The following is a 25,239-nucleotide window of genomic DNA, read 5'->3' as shown; positions in this document are numbered from 1 at the left end:
GTGGGCGTGGAGGAGGGGAAAGGCGAAGGGCCCTCCCTGCATTTGGCATGGTTTCCTCTCTCTCCGTCTGTCTGCATCATTCGCAGATACTCATCAACGGCGTTTGGATGGTAATTGCTCCATCACATGCCATGCATCATTATCCGACACGCGAGGATAATATGCTCGTTTGCGACTCGTATATAGATGCCTCCTACATGATTGCGTTCTTTTATCCAATCGTTTTGATTGTAATTTGCACTGTCTACGCGGTCCTCACGCGAAAGATACCAGAGGCATTCAACGAATCGAAGCATATCGGTGAGTACCGATTGATTGAGTCTTCATCGAGGACGTGGGCCCGCACTGGATCGAAAAAAGCCTGATTCCCCATACTCCTTACAGGCTTCACCATGTACACGACCTGCGTGATTTGGCTGGCATTTGTGCCGCTATACTTTGGAACCGCCAACCATGTGCCCCTGCGCATAACCAGCATGTCGGTGACCATCAGTCTGTCCGCGAGTGTGACCATCGCATGTCTGTTCTCGCCCAAGGTAAGTAATTGGGAGGAAAGTGTGTGTGTGTGGGGCAGCGATGGGGGACGGATTGGGTTAAATGCCTTGCCAGTCGGTCGATCGCCCGGTCGACTGGTAATTACTTCATACATATTGTATATTAATTATTTTCAATTTTCCTTTATTCCGCTAACCGATTTCACAGTCGTTTCCGCTATAATTTGTAAATTGAATTTCGATTCAGTCCCTTGCCTTTCTTCTGCTCCCTCTCTCCTCTCTCTCTCTCTCTCTCTCTCTGGTAAAACGATAAACGGACGCAAGTAGTTCATTAAAATGGCATGAAGGCGGAAGCGAAAGGAGACGATGATAAGAAGGCGCCAAGTGGCGGTTAAGTTTGCAAACGAATACGTTATGCCCGCTCCCTGGTAGTGGTCGGACTATTCTTAATCATCGCTTCTCCTCGTCGTACACTTTATGTTCAATCGTGGCCAAAGTTAAAATGTCATGGTCCTCTGAGCTGAAAAAGGTTGAATGGGCCTGGACTGCACACACAGCTATGGCTCACAGCTCATAATGAACCATGAGCTCCTTTGCTGAAGGCCAACAGGACAAGCAGGACAAGCCAAACATCGAAAACCATTCATGACTTCAAGCTTTGTAGGGATGGGGATGACATGCATTCGGGAGAGGTGCAGGCAGAGGGTGCACCAGAGGTGGTGTAAAATTGCTTTGCGAAAAGGAATTGCGGAAAAACAATTTCCTTGGCTAATTAAATGAAATGAAATCACACAGAAAGCAGTTTAGAAGCTGCGACAAAGTTTCCCCCTGGTTGGATACAAGTGGAAAACACGACGTTCCCACATGCAGATCCAGAAACAGCATAAATAGCCGCATTTTATGGTACTATAACCCTCGACCGCTGGGAGAAAGAGGCTATAAATACTCAACGTTGGGGCTATTATTAAATGTCAGGGAATAAAGTAGCTTGCGACTGTGCAACTGTGCGACTGTGCGACTTGGCTCCTTGGCCTATAGCCTAGACGGAGCCAGAGGCAACTTTCCTATCAGATGTCACCCAATGCACATTGTACACAGACGGGGGCTCGGTTGTACAAACAGAGGAACACCTTGGGCCATAAAAATGCAATTTACAATTGGTGTGGCAAGAGTGGAGCCACAGTAACCGCCGCATGCCACAGGAACACAAGCCGGGGGATCATTGAACTACACTCTGACCATAAAGGTGCCACCAGGCACGCCTCCTGCTCTCCAACTCGAAGGGGGGGACACACAGAGGGGGGACGAAACCATGTTGGCGGCAAGCAATTTTAACTTCCGACTGCCATTCCCCCATTTCACGCTGACTTATGTGGCGGCCATAGCTCTACCTCTGCGGGAGTATGTAAGTTTTTTCCCCTCATTTGTTTGCTTGTTTGCTTTGCAATATAGGCACAAAGCGGCCACAGTAGCACCCACAATAGCACACGGGGAAGTACAATAAGAAACGCCATCCAAATGGCGTCCAAACAATGTCAAAGTACGGCCGGAAATGTCCGAGCAATATGTAGCAGGACGCAGCGCAAACGAACGCAAGGGGAACGTAACGTAAATTAAGACGGACTCGTCTCAGTGGCCTTTTGTTTTGGCCATTGCGAAGGGGAAATGGCTAATGACACTAGGACTTAAGGCTGGGCACAGGGTGGGCGTGCCTGGTCACGCAGTTCCTATTAATGGAAACCATTAACTAGAGCTTCCAGATGAAACTTATTTGAAGAGTCATGTCGTACAATGGTTGAATGCGTAGTGTGGAAAACGAGTAGTCGCAAATGATTCCCATCTAATTGGCAATGATTTTATTTGCCTCGAACTGTCGTTACAGCTCTACATAATACTCATTCGTCCGGAGCGCAATGTGCGGCAGAGTATGATGCCTCCGCGCCATGGCAACATGCACCGCACGGCAGGAACAGGACCCTCGTCGATGATGGCCGCAGCGGTGGTGGGCGCCGCCACCTGCGCCCAGGAGGAGAAGATACAGAGGCACATCACGCCCACCAATACGGGTAAGCATTTACGAGATAATTTGTGTTTGTTTGCCTTTCCATTTTTTGGGCCCTTTCCCCGTTAACTCACCGTCGCAGAGGCCTCGCTGAAGACGAAAAAATTATGCGAAATGGCCACGCAGACGATTTCCAGCATCTTCACATCGCTGGACATCAACGCCTATAACCAGATTCCCTATGCCGATCAGTTTGTGCCAAATAATACGGCGTTAGAAACGAGCACGCCCACGCCCCCAGCCAATGGAGACAATGAGGAGCACGTGGTATCCAACAACAACAAAATCAATCAGATGCAACACGGCCAGGCATCCGCTACCAATGTTGTCTCCACGGCCGTCAATGGTATACCCAGCGCGCCGGCAACCACAGCAGCAACAGCCGCGGCAGGAATTGTGGGAACAACAGCAGCAGCAGTGACTGCGATAGCTGCCACAGTGACTACAATTGCAACATCCACCAGCACAGATGCAACAGGAACCACCAATGCCACCAATGGCAGCCATCGGGGGCCCGTTCTGCAGACAAACTTATAACTAAACGCTCAGGAACTGCAGCAGCAGCTGCTAAAGGAGCAGCATCGACAGCGGCAGCTGGAGGCGCTGGACCCTCAACAAGAGCAATTGAAGGAAGAGCAGCAGCAAACAATGACGCAAGGTTCCGGCAGCGATGGGGGCAGCATAGGTAGTGGAACCGCCTCCAGGAAACGGGCAGCCATACCCGTCTAAGGTCCACCATGGAAGCATCCAATAACAATACGCGCGAGTAAGTGGCAGAAAATGTGAATATACTGTAAGTTTTCTAAATGTCCAACAGGACGGTACAGGGAGAGAGGCAGCACTGGGAACCGGTTGGGGAACGGGAACGCCCTCTCATGTTCCTGCTAAAGAAACGATAACTATATCAAACTTTAGAACTTTAGCAGTATCATGTGAGGGCTGGCCCAAGGGAACTGAATGAAGAACGTAAGAGTATATATCCGCTATTCCGCTCCCCTTAACCGAATAAATTCGGTTTCCAATGATGTACGCGTAACCAAACCAAACGATTTGTCAAACAATTTGTCAGCCATTAAGAAGTAAATGAATATTAAGTGTTTATCTTTAAGCTTGTCTATCCCTTTCTTCAAGGATTGTTTGAAAATATTGCAGAAAGGAATAAGATATAGAGATGGAAACGTAAACGGAAACGGAAACGGAAAACAAAAGAAAATGAATGAAAAATGTGATATAATTTCAAAAATGTGTTTTCTAAAACTACGATTAGCTACGAGTAAGCCATTTAACTATCTGAACATACAATTTAAGAGTTATGCATAGGCCAATGTACAAGCTGAAGGTACAAGTAAGACCTGTACCGCAGCACTGGAGAAACAGTTGACAAGGGGGCGCAATTATGTTCCCAAGGGGCTGGGACCCAGCCCCTTTGGAATGTAGCGGCGGGAGTGGAGCCACAGCCACGTACAACAATTGCAATTAAAATTGCATTTATTGTGTTGTTTGAGCCCAGCAACATGGTAGATTTAATTGTTGCCCAGCTAAAGTGTTTATATGTACATATATTTATATATATGAATAACCTCTAGCCTCTAGTTCAGTGTGTATAAATATTAATGTTAATTGTGCCGCTTACCATTTGAATGTTTTTGAAATGTGTTGACTCCAAATAAACTATATTTGCATATATAGAATTACATCATACACATGTCTAAGAACAAATAGATCTTAAAGTTTAGCCAAATGATGAGAGTTCAAGAAGTTAGTGCAATGTATTTGAATCTCTGTGTGTGTTGCGTTACGTGTACATAAATAAGCAAACGAAATCAAATGAACATTTTTGAATGTCTTTCCCGTTGGTTGATCACTTAATTCGTAGCTAATAACAATAACAATAATAAATTATTAACCATGAGTATACATATTTACGAATAAATCAGAACTACAGCTGATATCAATGGAAATAAAATACTTCGTGATTCATGTCCTCTCCTTTCATTGGGTGGTCAGAACCAAGGCTTCAGCTGGATCCACGCTCAGCATTTGAGCGCTGAAGGTAGTTCTATGAAGGGGATATTTATTATCTCCACATTCCTTCTGGAATATAATCCCACTTACCCTTCGGACTTGGTGGATTCCAGACTGCGGACAAGCAGCTGCAAGTTCCCAGACAGATTCTTGTCGAACTCCCGCAAGTCAATAGTTTTGGTCTCGGAGCCAAAGTTGATTACACCCACAATAGTGGGAGAGTTGGCGAGCGATCTAAGTAAATAAAACATCAGGTTTTTTACTTCACTTGAGAACGATTTCACTCACCGTCGAACCACAAATATGTCCTCGGTTAGAGCCAGATACTTGGTGGATCCGTTCTGCAGGGTCTTTGATGATTTGCGTAGAGCCACCAGCATCTTGTAGATCTTCAGATGGGAATGTTCTGCCGCCAGTTCTGTCTCCACATTGACCGTCTCGTAGTCGCCCGCCAAGGGCAGCCAGGTGGTGGGTCCATCGGTGAAGCCCGCATTGCTGCCACCCGTCCACTGGAATGGCGTTCGCTCGGGATCCCGAGTGTACATCTCGTAGATATCCGGATTGGAGTTGCAGCCCCAAGGATCCACAGTGTCCTCCCAGCTGATCTCGCCATCGGTCATGCCGATCTCCTCGCCCTGGTATGTCACACTTGCCCCTGGCAGGATCATCACTAGCATGTTCATGCCATCAATGTGGTCCACTCCATATCGACTGGCTGCTCTTCGTTTGTCGTGGTTTCCCAGCTACATGTAAAGGAATGGGGATCGTGAATTACTGTAACTACTATCTAGAGAGACCCTCAACATACCACCCAATTGGGCGTGCGCCCAGCGGGCATATTCTTCAGCCACAAGTCGATTGCCTCCTGAACTGTCTGGGCACTTAGACCCTTCTGATCCATCACCGTTATCAGGTTGAAGTTGAAGGGCAGGTGGGCACCCTCCGTCGTCCGATTGCCATAGAACTGCATGGTGAACCAAGCAGCAGAGTAGGTCTCTATAAGAAGGACACTCGTGTCGCCCCCATATATCCTCTTGTGGTCGTCCAGCACCGTGCGCCATTGGTAAACCATGTCTATGGTCTCTGGCCTGTCTTCAATGTACGTCGTGGTCAGATAGTCCCGATCATCTGGATCATCAGTGGCTCCTGTCACAGTCTCATCGGGGTACTGACCATCTGCATCGGGCAGGACCTCGAATAGAGGCGGAAGTGCATCGCAGCGGAAGCCAGCCACGCCCTCGTTCAGCCAGTAGCGAAGCACGCGCTTCATCTGCTCCACCACAAGAGGATTACGGTAGTTGAGATCGGGCTGCTGCACTGCAAACTGGTGCAGATAGTACTGCTGTCGCTCCTCGTTCCACTCCCAGGCTGTGCCACGGAAATACTGCAGCCAGTTGGTCGGTGGCTCCCTCTTTCCCGTCTCAGCATTCACCTTTCCGTCGTGCCACACGTAGTAGTCCTCGTAGCCCTTCTCCCTTTTCACCGACTTTTTAAACCACTCGTTCTCGTCACTTGAGTGATTTGGAACAAAGTCCAGTATGATCTTCAGATCCAATTCTTTGGCTTTCTTGATCAACGCTCGGAAGTCGTCTAGAGTTCCGTACTCTGGCTGGATGTCGAAGAAGTCGGAAATGTCGTATCCAAAGTCCACCATGGGCGAGGCAAAAATGGGTGACAGCCAGGCGGCAGTCACGCCCAGATCCTTGAGGTATTCCAGCTTGCTCGTGATGCCATTCAAGTCCCCAATGCCATCACCGTCCGAGTCCTTGAAAGATCGTGGATAGATCTGATAGAATTGCGCTGTCTCCCACCAGTCTTTGGTCTCCGCTGCTCCAGAGCTCTGCACTTGACAGCCCTGACCTTGGCCAATGGCAAACAACAGCAGAGTCAAGAGCCCCAGCCGCAGCCGGAGCACAGTTTGGTTCCAAATCACAGACATTATATACGACGCTCCGGCTCTTCTTTGGGCTTTTATACTCGTAGACCCTCCAGCTAACACTTACTCGAAGGTTAGATAAGCTCTGAAAAGGAAAATACCAGAGTAGTGTGGCTGAAGAGCTTTGAAGAACGGTGTCTTGTGTGGTGGGGTATCCCGCCTTTATCTTTAGGGCAGTAGCTCAGTAGCGCAGGAAAAAATAAGTGATAATCTTTGTCAAAATTTCGTCCATAGTTATTTCATACATTGTGTAAGTGTATAGAGCATTCGCTTTTTCTGGGGAATCAGCAAATATTCGACTCTTGAGTGTTTTGCCAGTTATACAATGGAGGCCAAGTACTTGATGTACGCTTATCATTTGAACTCATACAATCAGCCTGCTATGGCCTGATCGCATTCATATAAAAGAGACAGCTTTGGGTTTCCCAACAAGTTAATAAAATGCACAAAGCACGACTAAATTTTCTCAGTACACTCCTCTGCCTGGCAGTCCTGGCGAATCCATGCTTGTCAGCGGCGGTGAAGAGCAAGGATTGGTGGGAAACGGCGCAGTTCTATCAGATCTATCCAAGATCATTTATGGACTCAGACGGTGATGGCATCGGAGACCTGAATGGCATCACGAGCAAACTGGAATACCTCAAAGATCTCGGCGTGACTGCTGCCTGGCTGTCACCCATTTTTGCCTCACCGATGGTGGACTTTGGCTACGACATTTCCGACTTCTTCGACATCCAGCCAGAGTACGGAACTCTGGACGACTTCCGAGCGTTGATCAAAAAAGCCAAAGAATTGGATTTGAAGATCATACTGGACTTTGTCCCAAACCACTCCAGTGACGAGAACGAGTGGTTCAAAAAGTCAGTGAAACGGGAGAAGGGCTACGAGGACTACTACGTGTGGCACGACGGAAAGGTGAATGCTGAGACGGGAAAGAGGGAACCGCCCTCCAACTGGCTACAGGCCTTCCGTGGCAGTGCCTGGGAGTGGAACGATGTGCGGCAGCAGTACTACTTGCACCAGTTTGCGGTGCAACAAGCGGATCTCAACTACCGTAATCCTCTGGTGGTGGAACAGATGAAGAGGGTTTTGAGGTACTGGTTGGACCTTGGGGTGGCTGGCTTTCGCTGTGATGCGGTTCCAGTGCTCTTTGAGATTGAAACAGATGAGAACGGACAGTATGCGGACGAGGAGGTCAGTGGGTTGACAGACGACGTCGACGCTCGCAATTACTTGAAGAGCGACCTCATCGAGAACCGAGCGGAGACCATCGACATGGCCTACCAGTGGCGAGTGGTGATGGACGACTACCAGCGCATTCATGGCGGCGACACGAGGGTCCTGCTGATTGAAACTTACGCACCTCCCGCCTACACCATGCAGTTCTACGGTAATCGCTCCGTGGAAGGCGCCCACCTGCCCTTCAACTTCAACCTGATCACGGGGCCCGCCAGCGACGGCGTCTCCGCGAGCTCCATCAAGACAGCCGTGGACAGCTGGCTTAATAACCTGCCCCCGGGTCGCACGGCCAATTGGGTGATCGGCAATCACGATCAGCGGCGGGCAGCCAGTCGCTATGGAGCGGCCAATGCGGACGCCATGAACATGCTGGTGATGATCCTGCCGGGGGCCAGCGTGACCTACCAGGGCGAGGAGCTGGCAATGACTGATGGCGAGATCAGCTGGGAGGACACACAAGATCCGGCTGCATGCAACTCCAATGCCGATATCTACGAGCAGTTCACCCGCGATCCCTCCCGCACTCCCTTCCATTGGACGAGCGGCACAAATGCGGGCTTTTCAACGGCCCAGAAGACCTGGCTTCCTCTGGCCCCGGACTACGCCACTGTAAATGTGGAGACGGAGTCCTCGGCCGAGCGTTCCCATCTGAAGATCTACAAGGCGCTGGTGGAGCTCAGGAAAACATCGACGACACTGCAGAAAGGATCAACGAAGTATGGGGTGCTCAAAGAGAATGTGTTCGTAGTGAAACGGTGAGGGAGTGATCCCAGGGGAGTCCTACCAGTTTAATGTAACGTTTTTCCTCTTCCAAGCTACCTCTCTGGCTCCGAGTCCATCGTTTGTGTGGCCAATTTGGCCAGCAAGGGAATCACAGTGGATCTCTACGAGTTCGACAAGACCTTGCCAACGCATCTCAATCTGCTCATACGTAGCCTGCAGTCCTCCAAAAAGGAGAAGTAAGAAAGTCTTGCCTACAGTAGTTTCTAAAACACGCTGAGTCTCTCTCTCTCTCTTTTGTCAATCCCTTCAGCGCATTGTTCGAGGTGTATGAGCTGAGTCTGGCTGCCGGTGAGGCCTTAGTGTTGAGCACCATATGAATCAATTGAAGCAGCTGAGCCTTTTCCGGGTTCGATTGAGCCCCTTTACTGATGCGATTTCCCATCGCACTCACTTCAGAAATACTTTTATCTTTGACTCAAAGCAAATATGCCGCGGCTTGCATAAATAAATGAATAAGTACAGAAAAAACAAACAAACCACTCCACCACACACACACACACACACACACACAAACTGCTACGGGTACATCCGCATCCCTTGCTGCCGCCGGATGGGGCTGAAGTGCCCCGAGTACTCTGTTAATTCCCGCTCGGGAATGCCGGGGTTCGCCATTTAAAGTGTTTACACACAAATTAAAGTCAAGCACAAGTCTCCCTCCATCCATCCATTCTCTGTATTCGGTGAGTATTTTGTATTTTATACTTTGTGTGCTTAAAAAGAACCCATGAGTCAGTCGGGTTATGCCAGTATGTGTGGCACAATGTACAAGAGTAAATACAGACGCCAACCAGAGACTAGGCCCATAAAACAACACTGTCTGGTCTGGGCAGGGGTGCTGGTTCTGGTCCTTCTTCTGGTTGTGGTCCTGGTCCCCGGCTTGGGGGTGCTCTTTGAAGTCGAAACCGTCGAGAGTGGCTCGATGAGTTTCCTAAGTGGGGTCGGCGGAACATGCTTTAAGGGCGATCGATTACGAATCTCTCCGATAAGTCCTATAGCAACCCATTTGCAAGTCAACCGAAAGAAAAACTTCAATTGCGTTATAAATAATTAAATTGCGTTTACACATGGTAATTGGTAGACTCGCTTTGGAAGAGTCTTCACGTTAAGTATACGACACAGTTGCTGGTATCAAAGATTTTTCGAATATTCCAAATTGTTTTGCCCAAGCCTGACTTGGGTGGGAGAAGAGGCTGTCGTACTGTCAGTGCCTGAACTTCTTGGGTTCCCAGTCCATCTACAAGGCGAGTATATACCTGATTTGAGTGGATTTCACGTGCGATTAGTTTTGATAACAATTACGAGATTGAATTTCGTGGAAAAGGTAATAATATAAAATGGTTTAAGGTGTGGCCTGACACCTTTTACGCATTTTGTACCTTAAAGAGTGGGAAAATGGATACTGTAGCACCGAACCACAGATTCCTTTCCAATTTCGAAGCAAAAACTAAACATCATGGAGTTTAGGCACCCGATTTAGTGCCCAAAAATCCAGGTTTTAAGGTCCGATTTATGTGATTTCGATTTAATGGTATTATGGATTCGGCCAAAAAATCAGCAGTCTGTATCAGGCCGGGCGCAAAAATGAATAAAAAAGAATCGTGTAAATGGCTGCGTGACCCGTCAGCCCATTAAAAAGGTCACAGACACAAAGCAGCGGCAGGAGATGTGAATGCACTGAGCCACTTCACCCTTACGCACGTGACCAGAAACCTTAAAAGATATTAAATTGTGAAAATGGAAACCGCATGACAGACGGATTCGGTGGCAGAGAGGAGTCCCACCTGATGGCAGTCTTCAGCCTTTTTGTGCATTTCATTTTCGTACAGATAATGAAGGTAATTTCCCAAAGAGAGAGCTTGAGAAGCTTAAAAACGCACAGAAATCATTACATTTAAGATGATTTCCGCAGATTTACGGTTCCGATGGCATAGGACCGGCAAAAACTTTGTGACTCTTCCTATTGAAAAACTTTTTAAAAAGCATTAAGTTCGTTGTAATCGGGGCACCCGGAAAAGCGCCCAGAGCTGTCCTCTTGTACATTTAGTTAACGTATTCGCAGCTCCTACAACGTTTGCATATTAATAATGTTTGCCAGAAAGGCCTCATATTTGAGTTTCGCCAGGATGTCCAGGGGTGAGCCGCTGATGGGATTGTCTGGCTGAGGTTTCTGGATCGGCACGTGCCAGCGGGCCAGGTACGAACAGGAGCTGGAGCTGGAAGCTCATTTACTCGCTGGCGGCCCTCGTTAATTGCACCACAAACAGGGCTCATAACTGTTGGCCAAAGGGTTGACTTATGCTCGCCCAGATTCGGTGGCATTCGGAATGCCTCTCACGTTGCGTTTCTGCTGGGTTAACAGTGAATCCCACAGAGGACACGCTGATGACAGACCAATTGTCGCGAACGGCCCGTGCGATGAGGCTGGGAAAGCGTTAACAATGATTTTGCAGTTCTGTTTAAGACAAACTATTTTTAAGAGCATCCTTAAGTTGGTAAGTTCTTTGTTCCTTCAATGTTGCAGTTTTCTCGCTAACGAAGTTGAAAATTCATTGTAATTTTACTTAATTCTGTATGAGTAAATTAAAAAGCCAAGCAGTCAAAAGTTACTCTCCCAGTAGCTTGTTACTCTCACTAACGTTGAGTACCCACAGAATCACACCCCCCACGCACACACACAAGCTGCTTGCCTCATTTCCGCGACACCTTCTGTGGTCTATCGGGTCTTTTTTTGACAGGGAGGCAACGCTTCGGATGCGTGATTTGTGTGTCTTATCAATCACGTCTAATGGAATTTCTTTCTCTCCACGCCCACGGGCTCGTCCTTGAGTGAGGACGAAGTTCCCTCATAATTTGTAATAAGTTGGCCAAGAATACGACCTTAAATTGAAAAGTTGTCCAATGTCGTTCGCCCAAATACGAATACGAGAAAATGTGCGCGTGTGTCTGTATTTTTTGCTTTTTGAACTTATGATTAGATATAGAATACTCTACACCGACTCCAAAATAAGGGCCGCGTATGGTTCCAGAGAGAGGCTGCTCAGAGTAACGCTGTCACTGCAGAGACAAAGTCAGTATATTAGTAGAAACATTAGATGATAATGGCTGAGAGCTTACCCCGCAGATGCCTGGGCCTGAGGATTGGACACCTTGATCTTGTAGTTGCCGGAGGCATACAGTACACCGGCCACATCCACACCCGTGACCTTGGTGTCCAGCACATTGGCCACTAGCACCATGGCGGGCTGTCCAGTCAGCGATCGCTTGATGGCCAGCACATTGTCACCCACATTGGCATACCTTGTGGAACCAAGCTGCAGGGTCTTCAGCTGACGCAACTGCACCAATTGCTTGTACAGGCTCAGGTGGCTGGTAGTGGAGGCGTTCTCCGTCTTGGCGTTGATGGTCAAGTAGTTGGGGTTTATCGGCAGCCAGGTGTTACTGTTAGTGGAGAAACCGGCGTTCGCCTCATCGCTCCACTGGAAGGGCGTTCTGCCCGGGTCGCGTGTGAATTCCTCGTAGATATCCGCGTTGGAGTTGCAGGCCGACGGATCGCGCGTGTCCTCCCAGCTGATGTCGAGATCTGTCATGCCCAGCTCCTCGCCCTGGTAGGTGATACTCACGCCAGGAAGGAACATCTGCAGCATGTTCATTAGGTCAATCCGATCCTCGCCATATCGACTGCCCACGCGACGCTGATCGTGGTTTCCCATCTTAAAGTAAATGCAGCATTCAGAAGCTTGCGGATCTTGAAGCGTGTTCGAGCACTTACCACCCAGTTAGCCGTCTTTCCGGCGGGTATTTGTCCCAGCCAACTATTGATAATCTTCACAAATCCGCCTGCAGTGAGTTCAGTATTGTTCTTATCCCCATTTCCGCCCACAATGAATTGGAAGTTGAATGGAATCTCTGCTCCTTTCGCCGTTCGATTGCCGTAAAACTGCATTACGTAGTCCAGCTGAGAGTAGGTCTCCACCATAATGACGCGCGTGTCTCCACCATGGACGCGCTGGTAATCGTCCAGGAGTGTCCTCCACTGAAAGACCATCTCTACCGTCTCGCGCAGATCCTGGGTGTGAATGTGCTTCAGGTAGGCCGAATTATCAGGATCATCTGTGTAGCCGCTCAGCGGCTCGTCTGGATAGCGTCCATTGGCATCGGGCAGTGACTCAAAGCACCAGGGGACGGCATCCATGCGGAAACCGGCAACGCCCCGATCCAGCCAGTAGGTCAGCACACGCTTCATTTGTGCCACCACCAGGGGATTGCGGTAGTTGAGATCGGGCTGCTGCACGGCGAACTGGTGAAGGTAGTACTGTTGCCGCTCCTCGTTCCACTCCCACGCACTGCCACGGAAAGCCTGTAGCCAGTTAGAGGGCGGCTCTCGCTGCCCAGTGGTGGAGTTGACATAGCCATCGTGCCACATGTAGTAGTCCTCGTAGCCCTTCTCCCTCTTGACTGACTTCTTGAACCAGTCGTTCTCGTCACTCGAATGATTCGGGACAAAGTCAAGGATGATCTTGATGTTCCGCTTCTTGGCCTCAGCTACAAGCTGGTCGAAATCGTCCAGTGTGCCATATTCTGGCTGGATGTCGAAGAAGTCGGAGATATCGTAGCCAAAGTCTACCATTGGTGAGGTGAAAATGGGTGACAGCCAAGTGGCCGTGACTCCGATCTCCTTAAGGTAGTCCAGCTTCGATATGATGCCCTGCAGATCGCCAACGCCATCGCCATCAGAGTCCTTATAGGATCGTGGATAGATCTGATAGAACTGGGCAACCTGCCACCAGTCCCGCGTCTCCTCCGTTGACGCCGCCGCCCTCTCTTGGTACGAATCAAGGCTGAGATCTATGGCAGCAGCGTCGCCGGCCGCGCAGTACAGCCCCAAGAGGAGAATAGTTACCAATAAGTTGTGTAGAAACGTCATGACTGACTGAGAAGCCCCAATACTGGAGTCCCCTTTTATAGCTCGTCTCTAAAGTAATCTGGCGATAAGCTTGAGTTCTCGTATGAGTGCTTTTTTTATTTTGAGTGCTTAATTAATCGACAGCTGCTGGAATCACGTGTGGAAATTTACCGGGTTGTGAGATAGAGCGCCACTTGAGCCAACCAGAGATAAATACCGAGCACCGGCAGATGACGAATCTCTCCGTTGGTGGCATAAGCAAAGTACGAAGAGGTTGATTGAAGTACAAGTGAATCCTTGGGTTGCAATTGAACTGAGGTAGAATTGATGAGATCGCTGCCGCAGAAAAGTATTTTATCAGTCCTGTAATTAGTAATTTCAAAGAAATAACTTACCCCACTTTGACTTTGGATCGCTCTGTGACCAGCACAACTTGCAGCTGTGCGGGCAAATCTGAGAAGCTCTGCTGCAGGTTGACGGTCTCCACTCCATCGTAGATATTCAGCACAGTCACGAATGTGACGTCATTTTTGAGATATCTGCAAAGTCGGTTCATTACTATTAAGCCAAATTGGTGAAGGAGTTTTCTCACCTTTTCACTCCCAAAACAGCGCCACTTAGGGCCTTCACGTCAGTGTCTCCCCGCTGCATGGTTTTCGCCTGCTTTCTCAGCTTCCAAAGCTGTTTGTAGACATTCAGGTGGCTCAGAGGCTGGGTCTCTTCCAGATTCACGTTGATCTGCCTGTAATCCTCTCCAATGGGGAGCCACGTCTTGCTGGCATTACTGAATCCCGCATCAGTGGCATCGCTCCATTGGAAGGGAGTACGTTCCGGATCACGTGAGAACTGCTCGTAGATGCTTGGGTTGGTGTTGCAGGCGGAGGGATCGACAGTGTCCTTCCAGGAGATCCACACATCTGTCATCCCCAGCTCTTCGCCCTGGTAGGTCACACTGGCTCCGGGCAGAGTGGCAATCAGTATATTCAGCATGTCTATACGATCGCTGCCCAGACGGGAGCCCACTCTCGGCTTGTCATGGTTGCCCAGCTGGTAACACAAAACGGATTAAGGACTATTGGTACCGTAAAACAGGGACCTCCACTCACCACCCAATTTGCGGTACGGCCTTTAGGCATATGTTGGAGCCACTTCTTCACGGTGCTGGCATATTCCCCGGCATTGGATGAGTTCGTCAGCTCACTTATCAGCAGAAAGTTGAACGGCAGCTGAGCGCCCTCGGCCGTGGCATTGCCGTAGTACTGCATGACGATATCAATGGGTGAATAGGTCTCGGCCATTAAGATGCGCTCCTCGCCACCGTTCTTTCGCTGGAACTCATCCAGTACCGCACGCCACGAGTAGACGAGGTCAATCGTCTCGGGTTGATCGACGGTGTAGATGTGCTGCAGATAGCCGTAGTCTTCGGGATCATTGTCCCAGTCATTGCGGGGCTCATCGCGGTACTGATTCTGTGAATCGGGCGCCATCTCAAATACATGTGGCACTGCGTCGATGCGAAAGCCGGAGACGCCCTTGGCCAGCCAAAAGCGTAGTACATTCTGAAAGGGATCCAAAGTTTATAAGAGAATCTGCTAACTCACGATATCCACTCACATTCATGGCCTCCCGCACTTTGGGATTGCGATAGTTAAGATCCGGCTGCTTCTTCACAAACTGATGTAAATAGTACTCTTGTCGGCCCTCGTGCCACTGCCAGGCGGAACCACGGAACACACTGATCCAGTTGCTCGGGGGATGGCGAGTGTCGTTCACCATGCGCCCGGGATGCCACACGTAGAAGTCCTTGAATTCTGGATCCCCGGCCGCAGAGCGCTTAAACCACTCGCATTCGTCGCTCGAGTGGTTGGGCACGAAGTCGAGAATTATTTTGATGTTCAGCTGCTTGGCCACCTTCATCAAATTCTCGAAATCTGCCATGGTCCCAAAGATGGAAGCTATCTCCGTAAAGTTGGCAATGTCATAGCCAAAATCGGCCATAGGCGAGGTGAAGATCGGGGACAGCCAGGTGGCCGTAATGCCCAGCTCCTTGAGGTATGACAGCCTCTCCGAGATGCCTGCGCAATGGCATTCGCATTATTAGCTGACCTCTCTTCAACACTATATTCTCACCATTCAGGTCGCCCACGCCGTCGCCGTTGCTGTCTTTAAATGACCTTGGATAGATTTGATAAAAGGCCCCGGTCTGCCACCACTTCAGTTCCGCTGCCTGCTCCTCGAGGTCCACGAAATTCGCGTGGTAATTGGGAAAGGGCTGGCCCTGCACCACAGCTAGAAGCTGCAGCAGCACTAGGGCCACAGCGACCGAGCGGTGTTTAATCATCATTGATGGACTGCCTTATAAAAGATTTGCTAATATGTATTACTAGAACAAGAACTGAACAAACAAAAGCAGCAACTGGTGGATCGCATCGAGTGCGAAACATATTTATACGAAATATAATTATGTAAAGAGAAAGAGAGCGATTGCTCGCTTAGTCGCTTGACGTGCGGTCAGCGAGAGAGCATAGTACAGTGCAATCTCCCTAGAGCATACAGTAACTAGATCACATTGACTTTGTAAATGACGAGAGCATATGTTGCTAGCCCAGTGTACACTCCTTTGAGTGTGCACTGTACTTGAATATTTTTAAACTGCGCAGCAGAGCAATAGAATGAAAACGATGCGAAAAGAGAGATGCCGAGAGCCCATTGCACACACTGCGTGACAAAAAGCTGTTTATCGGTGTCTGAGATTCTCGTCATACCGTTTTACAAATAAATTGATGTGCTATGTTGTTTTAGTTATTGCGGTGAGTAATATACACTAGATTTGTATACTATCTGTACTGCGTATGCGTGGGGACTTGTTATATTAGTATTTTAATACAGAGCATCGACTGCGAGCTGAAGCCCAAGTCTCGGTGCGCATACAAATCACACTCGCTGTATTCGTACGATTCCTGAACTGTACTTATTTTCCCTTTTGCCTATTCATCCTTTTTTGTCCCACCATCGCAACTTATGGTAATTACCACAAAATACGTACATACATATGTATGTATGTATGTACATATGTATATGTATACTAACAAATTGAGTTTGAATATTTTAATAAATCATATAATTTGTGGAATATTATGTTTATTAAAGTAAAATAAGTACTTAAACCGTAGTGGTGGACCGCAGCACAATGGATTCGTGTGGCATGAGGGTGACACTGCTGGCCGAGACCTGATCGCCCACCTGCTTGATGGACTTTTTAGTGACAAGGGCATACTGGAACTTGGCGGGCAGACCACCGAACACCTGGGTCAGATCCACATTCTCGATGGAGTCGAAAATGTTGAACAGCGAAATGTAGACGTAGTTGCCGCTCAGGTAACTGAAATTTGGAACTTATTTATATCGATTCATGGGTTAGATGAGGTCAGGACTAACCGCTTAACGGCCAGGACGTAGTTGCTGATTGCCTTGATCTCGGCAGAGCCCTCCTCGATGGTGGGCTCCTTGCGGAGCTGCTGAAGCCGCTTGAAGATGTTTAGGTGGCTGAGAGAGACACCGCGCTCTGTCTTCACGTTACGCTCGGCATAGTCTTGGCCCACCGGCAACCACGTGGTCGATCCGGTTGTGAATCCAGCCATCTTATCGTCCGACCAGTGCATCGGGGTACGAGCGGGATCGCGTGACATGGCCATGTAGTTCTCCTCATAGCCGTTGCAGGCCTGCGGATCCACAGTGTCCTCCCAGGACACGTAGCCATCGAGCATGCCGATCTCCTCGCCGTTGTAGGTGATACTGCAGCCGGGCAGCGTCAGCAGCAGGATGTTGAACAGATCAACCCGATCGGCGCCGAAGCGGGAGCCAACGCGGTTCTTGTCATGGTTGCCAATCTGATCGGGATATTATGCGTCACCGATTGAATGTCATGCGAGTGCGGTTGGAGTCTCGCGATAGCACTTACCACCCAGTTGGCGCTCTTCCCAGCTGGCATAAGGTTAAGCCAGTTGTTAATCAGGTATTCGTAGTGATAGGCATCGGAGTCGTAGTGCAGATTGCTAATCAACTGGAAGTTGAACGGTATCTGGGCTCCATCCGCCGTGCTATTGCCATAGTAGTCCATGACGATCTCAATGGGTGACCAGGTCTCCACCATAAGGATGCTACGACAAGATACAAACATAATGGAAAATCGTTACGATGAATCAACCACTTACCGCTCATCGCCCCCATTGTCAGCTTGGAACTGTTCGAGGATCTCACGCCATTCGAATCTGTAAGTAATTAATAAATATCGTGAGTTTTTCAATGTTCCTATTATTATTCCTGTAGAGACCGACTTACACCAGGTGAGGGGTCTCTGGCTGATCCACTGTGTAGATTTTGTGGGTGTAGCCATACTCATCTGGGTCATCGGTCCAATCGTTGCGGGGCTCATCCGGATAGTTGCCATTCTCGTCCGCCTCAATCTCGAAGGCATGGTAGATGGCGTCCACGCGGAAGCCGTCCACACCCTTCTCCAGCCAGAAGCGAAGGACATTGTTCATCTCCTCGCGCACCACGGGATTGCGGAAATTGAAGTCGGGTTGCTTCTTGTGGAACTGGTGAAGGTAGTATTCCTGGCGGCCCTCATGCCACTCCCAGGCCGATCCGCGGAACACACTCACCCAATTGGTGGGGGGAATGCGCTGCCCGTTGTCATCGACGAAGCCGGGATGCCAGATGTAGTAGTCCTTGTACTTCTCCTCGCCAGCAGCAGAGCGAATGAACCAGTCGCATTCATCGCTAGAGTGATTGGGAACGAAATCCAGGATGATCTTCACATTCAGCTCCTTGGCACGGGCAACCATGTTTTCAAAGTCCTCCATGTCGCCGAAGAGTGGATCTACGTCCTTGAAGTCGGATATGTCATAGCCAAAATCGGCCATGGGTGATTTGAGGAAAGGCGACAGCCAAGTGGCGGTGACGCCGATCTCCTTAAGATATTCCAGTTTCTCTGTGACGCCATTCAAGTCACCGATTCCATCGCCATCGGTGTCCTTAAAGGAGCGCGGATAGATCTGATAGAACGAGGCTGTCTTCCACCAGGGAGCGGCGGCATCTACGGCCAGAAGGCCAAGGCCGATCAGCAGGAATAGGCTCGACCAAGTGGTCATTGTTAACTGAAAATGGTACGGTTATAATACGTTTCTTATATACGGAACGATTACCCCAACGATAGCGCCCCAGCTATAAACTATTGGGCATTATGGCTTATCATTTATGACTTTCTAGTAAAAAATCCAGTATTACCAGCTGAGAGAAATATATGAGGAGACCTTTGACTGAGAGAAATGCGTATGACACAATGTTGGGTCAGGCGCTGGAACTGATTAACTGAGACGGGTACGGGTTCCGAACTGATGCAAAATTTGCCAATAGGGAATGCTATTGAAGGGAAAAAAACTTAGAGCTGAGGCCTCGCAAGGAGGTGGCTACCTATAGAAGGGCTCCACTTCAAGGACTCATGACCTACACTTACTTAGTTTCAGTTAGCTAATCTCAGCACACAGCTACCTTATCGCAACCTTGAACCCCCAAGACAGTCGTCTTTTATTTGCCCAGCCCTATTCAAAATACCCCCCAAGAAGTGAGACAATAAATTATTCATTCCAAAAAAATCGGTAAGATAAGATAAGACCAAGTCAGAAGTTATATGCAACTCTCACTTTTCGCTGCCAATCTGTTTCATGATCTCCGAACGTGAAACCTTACCGCTGCTGCCAATAAATACCAAAGTTGGTATCATATGAACCTGGTCGCTATCTGGCCAACAACGAAGCCGAATCCGTTAAGTGGAAGCCAGCGTGGTTGGGACCATAAATCTGCCATATACCACTAAGCTAATCAAAAATAGTGGGCTATATGTTGGTATATGGGGGGTTTATCACGGCACAAGTTATCATTAGTACATCGATTGGGTCTGCCGAGCTGGTGTCCATAAATAGGGGCCCCGAATAATCCCATTGGTCATTGGCAATCGATCGAAATGGGTGCGCTGGTCAAAATTCTTACGCTCTCCTGCCTTCTGGCCCTCACGCTGCCCACGTTGGCTGAGGTGGGATGGTGGAAAACGGCCCAGTTCTATCAGATCTATCCCAGATCCTTTAAGGACAGCGATGATGATGGTGTGGGCGATATCAATGGTGAGTGCTCGTAATAGCTGCAGAACAAGTTCTCAACTGATTTCTTCTTAGGCATAACACAGCAGTTGGCTTATCTGAAGGAAATTGGCATTACGGCCACCTGGCTCTCGCCGATCTTCACTTCGCCCATGGCTGACTTTGGCTATGATGTGGCCAACCTCACCGATATTGATCCCATCTTCGGCACAATGGAGGACTTTGAAAGGCTCTTGGCGCGCGCCAAAGAGCTCGACATCAAGATTATCTTGGACTTTGTGCCCAACCACACCAGCGATGAGTGCGACTGGTTTATTCGGTCTGCGGCTGGCGAGGAGGAGTACAAGGACTTCTATGTGTGGCACACCGGGAAGGTGGTGAACGGGATCAGACAGCCACCCACCAACTGGATTGGCGTGTTCCGTGGATCCATGTGGACGTGGCACGAGGGTCGTCAGGCCTACTACCTGCACCAGTTCCATGCCAAGCAACCGGATCTCAACTATCGCAACCCTAAGGTGGTGGAGGCCATGAAGGATGTCCTCCGATTCTGGCTGCGCAAGGGTGCCTTCGGTTTCCGCATTGATGCCGTGCCCCATGTGTACGAGGTACCCGCTGATGCGGATGGCAACTGGCCCGACGAGCCCCGCAACGAGAACTCCAACGATCCCGAAGATTACGGCTACCTGCAGCACATTTACACCACCGACCAGCCGGAGACCATCGAGCTCGTGTATGCTTTCCGCGAGGTGATCGAGGAAATTGACCAGGAGCTGGGCGGGGACGATCGCATTCTGCTGACCGAGGCCTACTCCCCTCTCAACATCCTCATGCAGTACTACGGCAATGAAACCCATCTGGGCTCGCAGATCCCCTTCAACTTCAACCTGCTGGCGAATATTGGCTTCGACTCCGACGCCTACCACTACTCGGAGCTGATCCACAACTGGCTGGACAACATGCCCGAGGGCCAGGTGGCCAATTGGGTGTTTGGCAACCACGACCAGAGTCGCATTGGATCCCGCCTGGGTGCCGACCGCATCGATGCCTGCAACATGATTGTGCTAACCCTGCCCGGAGTCAGCATCACCTACCAGGGCGAGGAGATGGGCATGACAGACGTCTTTATCAGCTGGGAGGACACTGTGGATCCCCAGGCCTGCCAAACTAACGAGGAGGAGTTCGAGAGCCACACCCGCGATCCTGTGCGCACTCCCTTCCAGTGGAGCGACGAGAAGAACGCTGGCTTTAGCGATGCCCAATCCACATGGCTGCCCGTGGGCCTGGACTACAAGCTGGTCAATGTCAAGCGGGAACGCGGCATTGCCCTGAGCCACCTGAACATCTACAAGCAGCTTCGTGCCCTGCGCGATGAGCCCACCCTGAAGCAGGGAGATGTCACCGTCACCGCCATCGGTCCCAATGTTTTGGCCTTCAAGCGGTAAGTGGGGGAGACCTCTATGATTAATTCATTTACTAATAACAACTCTCTCCCTGTCTCTCTCTCTTTCTCTCTCTCTCTCTCTCTCTCTCTCTCTTAATGGATGAACAGCTCGCTGGCTGGCCAGAAGTCCTACATAACTGTCATCAACATCAACGATGATGTTGAGTCGATCAATCTGGACTCGGTCTTTACCTCAATCTCGTCGCAGCTACAGTACGTTGTGGTAAACGACAAGAGCGTCCGTCGGAAGAAGTAAGCAGAAACAGTCCTCTAATCCCTAAAATATATCTTAAACCATTTCCTTACTTCACAGTGATCTGACTTTCGCCAACTCCGTGCTGCTTATGCCCAAGGAAGCTGTTGTGCTGAGCACAGTTTAATAAATTTTAAAAAATTAAGAAAATTATTTAAAAATGAATTTTAGTCTTTCTGCCAGGGGGTTATCTTTATGAACACCCCACGCATATTAATATAATCAATGATTAGAGGCTCATTTAATTTATGGGGCAATTAGGCCAGATTACCATTACTCGCGACCGATTGCTAAGTTAAAGTTCTTTGGCGCAATGTATGTAGTCACAAGATCGGAATATTGGCATCAACAGATTCGAGGTTATCGATCACGTTTATTCCGAATTGGTTGCATAAGTTTACAGTACTTAAGCCATATCTTCGGATCTCAATTGGTTTAGTTTACAATTCCCTTGGGTGCCCTCAACGTACATGTTGATGTGTTGATCGATTTCTAGAGCCATGTGGACACCGGCTGATTGATTCCGCACTGTTTATCTTTATGAGGGGACCCCAAGCACACCTGATTAGGAACAAATAAATACGAAACGTTCCATTCCAGTAGATTATAATTTATTGCTGGTGGTTCAGGATCAGGCGAGCCAGCGTAGTACGACAGCTTCGTAAGGCATAAGCAAAATGCGTTCTCTGAGATCAACGGTTTGCCTATGGGAAAACCGAATTAGATCGGAGGAGGATAATAAATACGATGAGAAGATCTTACCCTTGATGGTGCGAGGAGTAGGCAGTGGTGAGGACATACTCAAAGACCTTATCAGCCAGGCCATCGATTATTTCCATGCCGTTGCCCATGTTGACCAGGATGCGATATTCCTCACTGTACTTGTTTGTTCTGCAGAGGGAATTAATATGAGTATCATATAATTATAATTATAATTGGTTTCCCCTACCGTATGATCTGCAAGACTTGATTTGTGACTGCCTCATAGGAGAAACCGCCTTCCTGCTTGAAAGATTGGAATGCGGAGCTGCTCTTCAGCGCCTGCATACCCTTGAAGATGTTCAGAGAAGATCGAGCCACTCCCCGTTCGGTCTGCACATTGAAGCGCTCATAGTCCGGATTGAGGGGCAGCCAGGTGTTCTCGCCCTGGGAGAAGTCGGCATTTCGGCCCGCTGTCCACTGCATGGGTGTGCGCTCCCCATCTCGATCTTCGCACGAGTCTCCGGCGCACTCCACATCCACATTGGACATGCCGATCTCCTCGCCGTAGTAGGTGATCGATGCACCGGGAAGAGCACTCACGATCACGTTCAGCAGATCAACCTTGTGGGCACCCATGCGGTCGGCCACCCGATTGGTGTCGTGGTTGCCCACCACCCAATTGGCTGTCTGATGTTCCGTCCACATGGTATTCATCCAGTAGTCGATGGAGCTCACCACATCCCGCGCTGTGGAGTAGCCGCTGAGGTACATCAGTTGGAAGTTCATGGGGAGCTGGGTGCCCAAGTGGGTGCCATTTCCGAAATACGCACTGAGCGTTTCTACAGAGGAGAAGGCTTCGGCCAGCAGAACTCGGGAATCACCTCCATTCTCCGTTCGGTACTGGTCCAGGAAGGCACGCCACTCGTACATCAACTCAACAGTAGCGGGCTGATCCTTGGTGTAGATATGGTCATGGTAGTCGTACGCCTCCGGATTACTGCTCCAGCCACTGACAGGCTCGTCAGAATAGGAGCCATCCGCATTACGGTACTCGTAGATGTGTGGAACTGCATCAATGCGGAATCCATCGACGCCCCGATCCAGCCAGAACTTAAGGACATCCAGCATGTGCTCCCGCACCATAGGATTGGTGAAATTGAGGTCCGGCTGCTTCACCTGGAATTGGTGCAGGAAGTACTGCTGTCGTGTCTCGTGCCAAGTCCACTGAGGACCGCCAAAAACGCTGATCCAATTGCTGGGCGGCTCCCGTTCACCAGTCACCGCATTCACCTTGCCGTCGTGCCACACGTAGAAGTCATCGTAGCCATCAACACGGTTCACCGACTTGTCGAACCATTCATTCTCATCGCTGGAATGATTGGGCACAAAGTCCAGTATGATTTTCACCCCCAGCGACTTGGCTTCCACAATTAGCGCATCGAAGTCATCGAGTGTTCCAAAGATGGGATCAATGTCGAAGAAGTTCGAGATGTCGTACCCAAAATCCGACATGGGTGATGTGAAAACGGGCGACAGCCATGTGGCCGTTATGCCGATCTCCTTTAGGTAGCTCAACCGCGATGTGATGCCTTTCAGGTCGCCGATGCCGTCTCCATCGCTGTCCTGGAAGGATCGCGGATAGATCTGGTACAGGGATGCGTTCTCCCACCAATCGATGTCCGCGCACCCGGCAATGGCCACCAACACTGCGACCAGAAAGAGATGTACCCACTTTGGCATTTCGCAGGCGTTTGAGTGGGACAAATCAATCGATTTCCTAAATTAATTGCCGGGCATGTCGCACTTGCAGCTGATAAGACCAGAAATTGCTCAGAGCAATAGCTAATCTGACAACTTTTTTATCGCATACATATACATACATGTGTTCGATTAAACAGCGTGGGTTGGGTTTTTCTTCGTGGGCTCCATTTCCTATTCCTAAGGCACCGCGGCAGGTCGTAAAATGAACATAAAAATGCTTAAGAAGACGAAGGCTTCCAGGGGGAGAGACCTTCCGAAGGTTGATTAAGAAGTTGCAGGCTTTCCTATGGATAAAATCACATTTTACAATAACTTTTCCAAATACTTATCAGAAACTTCAAGCAAGTGTTTCCACGTACATATATATATACGTACATATGTACATATGTATCTATGTACATTTTTATACCAATCAAAATCGTATGAGCTCTTATCGAAAGGAATCGTCTGTTTTTCATACTCACCTCCCATATAAATTATTGGACTTCGGCTACAAGCTAATATGATGCACATTTCCATAGATATTTTATCATTAAACGAGGGGGAACGTTGGGAGTTGCTGCGGTGACCGCAACTCTACATTTATACCCGATACTTAGTCAGTATGGCTCTCCTCCGGCAGAAGCCGCTAATATTAAACGACACGACAAAGAGTGCGTGAGAGAGACACAGAAAATCAGTCTGAGCTTGCCGCCGGGCGCTGCGTAGCCTTTGCAAATTGATTTGTTCCTTTTGGCTATAAAAATCATCCGATCTGATCCAGATTCAGCAATCTGATAGATGTGGTCATTCTCCATGATGGTTTTTAGTTTTTTAGTATCTTTAAAATTGTGGATGGCACAGATTTTCGTCTATTGGGGGGGCGGAAGTGGGCGGGCTGACTTGTAACGGTGACGGACACAGAAGTCCGGATATGTCTTTGAGTCTTTGAGCACTAGGCGCTCATAGGGACGGACAACCAGACAGGGCTAAATCGACTCGGCTATTGATGCTGATCAAGCATATATGTATGTATGTATATACTTTATGAGGTCGGAAACGATACCTTCTGGACGTTGCACACATCCATTTTTACAACAAATCTAATATACCCCTATACTCATTTTGAGTATCGGGTATAAAAATCAGTCGTTCGTTGTACTTATTCGAATAGAATAAATTTCGTTTGACACAATAATTTCACTAATCTTGGCTGGACTTGGGTACAGAGTCGCTGCCAATGCACCACCAAACAGCTCAACCCGGCTTGAATTAAATTAAAATTGTTCTGTGTAGCAGATACGGATTTCATTTCATTCTTGACACTATTTAATTTTCTGTCAGATTAATTTGCCAAATTAAAAACAATTACAATTTAATCAAAATTATACAGATCTGACTCATTAAGCAGCAGATTATTTTTAATTGATGTAACAGTTTTTTCCCACAATGCAGGTGCAACAGTTGTTTCAATTGCTGTATGTACAAATGAGGGGAATC

The 25,239-nt window shown here is 48.8% G+C and overlaps 8 protein-coding genes across 9 annotated transcripts in view; 3 read left to right on the top strand and 5 right to left on the bottom strand.

Moving 5' to 3' along the window:
• The window catches only part of mtt (mangetout), a 54,557-nt gene extending 50,021 nt beyond the window's left edge, over positions 1–4,536 (top strand). For both annotated transcript variants that reach the window (XM_015183716.2, XM_002138197.3), the window contains exons 15-18: positions 87–300; positions 385–536; positions 2,377–2,560; positions 2,639–4,536. In XM_015183716.2, the coding sequence (XP_015039202.2) occupies positions 87–300; positions 385–536; positions 2,377–2,560; positions 2,639–3,093 (1,005 nt within the window). In that variant the 3' untranslated portion in view covers positions 3,094–4,536. The remainder of the gene's footprint in view (positions 1–86; positions 301–384; positions 537–2,376; positions 2,561–2,638) is intronic.
• On the bottom strand, positions 4,301–6,535 carry Mal-A8 (Maltase A8). The gene is made up of 4 exons (XM_001360266.4): positions 5,390–6,535; positions 4,870–5,324; positions 4,672–4,815; positions 4,301–4,615 (listed from the first exon to the last, which is right to left on the bottom strand). Exons 1-4 carry the CDS (start codon positions 6,518–6,520, stop codon positions 4,549–4,551), a joined length of 1,797 nt encoding a protein of 598 aa, XP_001360303.3. The 5' UTR covers positions 6,521–6,535; the 3' UTR covers positions 4,301–4,548.
• Positions 6,536–6,943: 408 nt separating this feature from the next.
• Positions 6,944–9,015, top strand: Mal-A7 (Maltase A7). Its single transcript, XM_002138195.3, has 3 exons — positions 6,944–8,511; positions 8,572–8,715; positions 8,790–9,015. The coding sequence occupies exons 1-3, from the start codon at positions 6,959–6,961 to the stop codon at positions 8,854–8,856; spliced, it is 1,764 nt and encodes a 587-aa protein (XP_002138231.3). The 5' UTR covers positions 6,944–6,958; the 3' UTR covers positions 8,857–9,015.
• A 2,454-nt stretch (positions 9,016–11,469) lies between these two features.
• Mal-A6 (Maltase A6) lies at positions 11,470–13,478 on the bottom strand. The gene is made up of 3 exons (XM_001360265.4): positions 12,309–13,478; positions 11,654–12,249; positions 11,470–11,593 (listed from the first exon to the last, which is right to left on the bottom strand). The coding sequence occupies exons 1-3, from the start codon at positions 13,461–13,463 to the stop codon at positions 11,527–11,529; spliced, it is 1,818 nt and encodes a 605-aa protein (XP_001360302.2). The 5' UTR covers positions 13,464–13,478; the 3' UTR covers positions 11,470–11,526.
• Positions 13,479–13,533: 55 nt separating this feature from the next.
• Mal-A5 (Maltase A5) lies at positions 13,534–15,861 on the bottom strand. The gene is made up of 6 exons (XM_002138194.3): positions 15,573–15,861; positions 15,057–15,517; positions 14,549–15,001; positions 14,035–14,489; positions 13,838–13,981; positions 13,534–13,778 (listed from the first exon to the last, which is right to left on the bottom strand). The coding sequence occupies exons 1-6, from the start codon at positions 15,784–15,786 to the stop codon at positions 13,610–13,612; spliced, it is 1,896 nt and encodes a 631-aa protein (XP_002138230.3). The 5' UTR covers positions 15,787–15,861; the 3' UTR covers positions 13,534–13,609.
• A 702-nt stretch (positions 15,862–16,563) lies between these two features.
• Mal-A4 (Maltase A4) lies at positions 16,564–18,610 on the bottom strand. The gene is made up of 5 exons (XM_002138193.3): positions 17,784–18,610; positions 17,657–17,713; positions 17,404–17,602; positions 16,881–17,332; positions 16,564–16,824 (listed from the first exon to the last, which is right to left on the bottom strand). The coding sequence occupies exons 1-5, from the start codon at positions 18,593–18,595 to the stop codon at positions 16,605–16,607; spliced, it is 1,740 nt and encodes a 579-aa protein (XP_002138229.2). The 5' UTR covers positions 18,596–18,610; the 3' UTR covers positions 16,564–16,604.
• An 833-nt stretch (positions 18,611–19,443) lies between these two features.
• Mal-A3 (Maltase A3) lies at positions 19,444–21,458 on the top strand. Its single transcript, XM_001360263.4, has 4 exons — positions 19,444–19,624; positions 19,676–21,041; positions 21,153–21,296; positions 21,358–21,458. Exons 1-4 carry the CDS (start codon positions 19,468–19,470, stop codon positions 21,422–21,424), a joined length of 1,734 nt encoding a protein of 577 aa, XP_001360300.3. The 5' UTR covers positions 19,444–19,467; the 3' UTR covers positions 21,425–21,458.
• Positions 21,459–21,636: 178 nt separating this feature from the next.
• Mal-A2 (Maltase A2) lies at positions 21,637–23,759 on the bottom strand. Its single transcript, XM_001360264.4, has 3 exons — positions 22,247–23,759; positions 22,060–22,188; positions 21,637–22,001 (listed from the first exon to the last, which is right to left on the bottom strand). The coding sequence occupies exons 1-3, from the start codon at positions 23,737–23,739 to the stop codon at positions 21,929–21,931; spliced, it is 1,695 nt and encodes a 564-aa protein (XP_001360301.2). The 5' UTR covers positions 23,740–23,759; the 3' UTR covers positions 21,637–21,928.
• Between the last annotated feature and the right edge of the window lie 1,480 nt (positions 23,760–25,239).

The sequence above is a fragment of the Drosophila pseudoobscura genome, chromosome 3, assembly GCF_009870125.1.
Source record: "Drosophila pseudoobscura strain MV-25-SWS-2005 chromosome 3, UCI_Dpse_MV25, whole genome shotgun sequence".
NCBI lineage: Eukaryota > Metazoa > Arthropoda > Insecta > Diptera > Drosophilidae > Drosophila > Drosophila pseudoobscura.
This window is presented reverse-complemented; position numbering and strand designations above follow the sequence as displayed.

Coding starts and splice junctions, on each gene's coding strand:
- Mal-A8 (XM_001360266.4), bottom strand. CDS start 6,520: ATGTCTGTGATTTGGAACCAAACTGTGCTCCGGCTGCGGCTGGGGCTC. Junction 4,816..4,869: donor GACATATTTGTGGTTCGACG/GTGAGTGAAATC, acceptor TTATTTACTTAG/ATCGCTCGCCAACTCTCCCA. Junction 4,616..4,671: donor GAATCCACCAAGTCCGAAGG/GTAAGTGGGATT, acceptor TCCCCTTCATAG/AACTACCTTCAGCGCTCAAA.
- Mal-A7 (XM_002138195.3), top strand. CDS start 6,959: ATGCACAAAGCACGACTAAATTTTCTCAGTACACTCCTCTGCCTGGCA. Junction 8,512..8,571: donor AATGTGTTCGTAGTGAAACG/GTGAGGGAGTGA, acceptor TCCTCTTCCAAG/CTACCTCTCTGGCTCCGAGT. Junction 8,716..8,789: donor CAGTCCTCCAAAAAGGAGAA/GTAAGAAAGTCT, acceptor CAATCCCTTCAG/CGCATTGTTCGAGGTGTATG.
- Mal-A6 (XM_001360265.4), bottom strand. CDS start 13,463: ATGACGTTTCTACACAACTTATTGGTAACTATTCTCCTCTTGGGGCTG. Junction 12,250..12,308: donor GAAAGACGGCTAACTGGGTG/GTAAGTGCTCGA, acceptor ATTTACTTTAAG/ATGGGAAACCACGATCAGCG. Junction 11,594..11,653: donor CAGGCCCAGGCATCTGCGGG/GTAAGCTCTCAG, acceptor TTGTCTCTGCAG/TGACAGCGTTACTCTGAGCA.
- Mal-A5 (XM_002138194.3), bottom strand. CDS start 15,786: ATGATGATTAAACACCGCTCGGTCGCTGTGGCCCTAGTGCTGCTGCAG. Junction 13,982..14,034: donor GCTGTTTTGGGAGTGAAAAG/GTGAGAAAACTC, acceptor CCGACTTTGCAG/ATATCTCAAAAATGACGTCA. Junction 13,779..13,837: donor CGATCCAAAGTCAAAGTGGG/GTAAGTTATTTC, acceptor TTTCTGCGGCAG/CGATCTCATCAATTCTACCT.
- Mal-A4 (XM_002138193.3), bottom strand. CDS start 18,595: ATGACCACTTGGTCGAGCCTATTCCTGCTGATCGGCCTTGGCCTTCTG. Junction 17,714..17,783: donor CCAGAGACCCCTCACCTGGT/GTAAGTCGGTCT, acceptor AATTACTTACAG/ATTCGAATGGCGTGAGATCC. Junction 16,825..16,880: donor TACGTCCTGGCCGTTAAGCG/GTTAGTCCTGAC, acceptor TCCAAATTTCAG/TTACCTGAGCGGCAACTACG.
- Mal-A3 (XM_001360263.4), top strand. CDS start 19,468: ATGGGTGCGCTGGTCAAAATTCTTACGCTCTCCTGCCTTCTGGCCCTC. Junction 19,625..19,675: donor TGGTGTGGGCGATATCAATG/GTGAGTGCTCGT, acceptor ATTTCTTCTTAG/GCATAACACAGCAGTTGGCT. Junction 21,297..21,357: donor AAGAGCGTCCGTCGGAAGAA/GTAAGCAGAAAC, acceptor CTTACTTCACAG/TGATCTGACTTTCGCCAACT.
- Mal-A2 (XM_001360264.4), bottom strand. CDS start 23,739: ATGCCAAAGTGGGTACATCTCTTTCTGGTCGCAGTGTTGGTGGCCATT. Junction 22,189..22,246: donor CAAGTCTTGCAGATCATACG/GTAGGGGAAACC, acceptor TTCCCTCTGCAG/AACAAACAAGTACAGTGAGG. Junction 22,002..22,059: donor TACTCCTCGCACCATCAAGG/GTAAGATCTTCT, acceptor GTTTTCCCATAG/GCAAACCGTTGATCTCAGAG.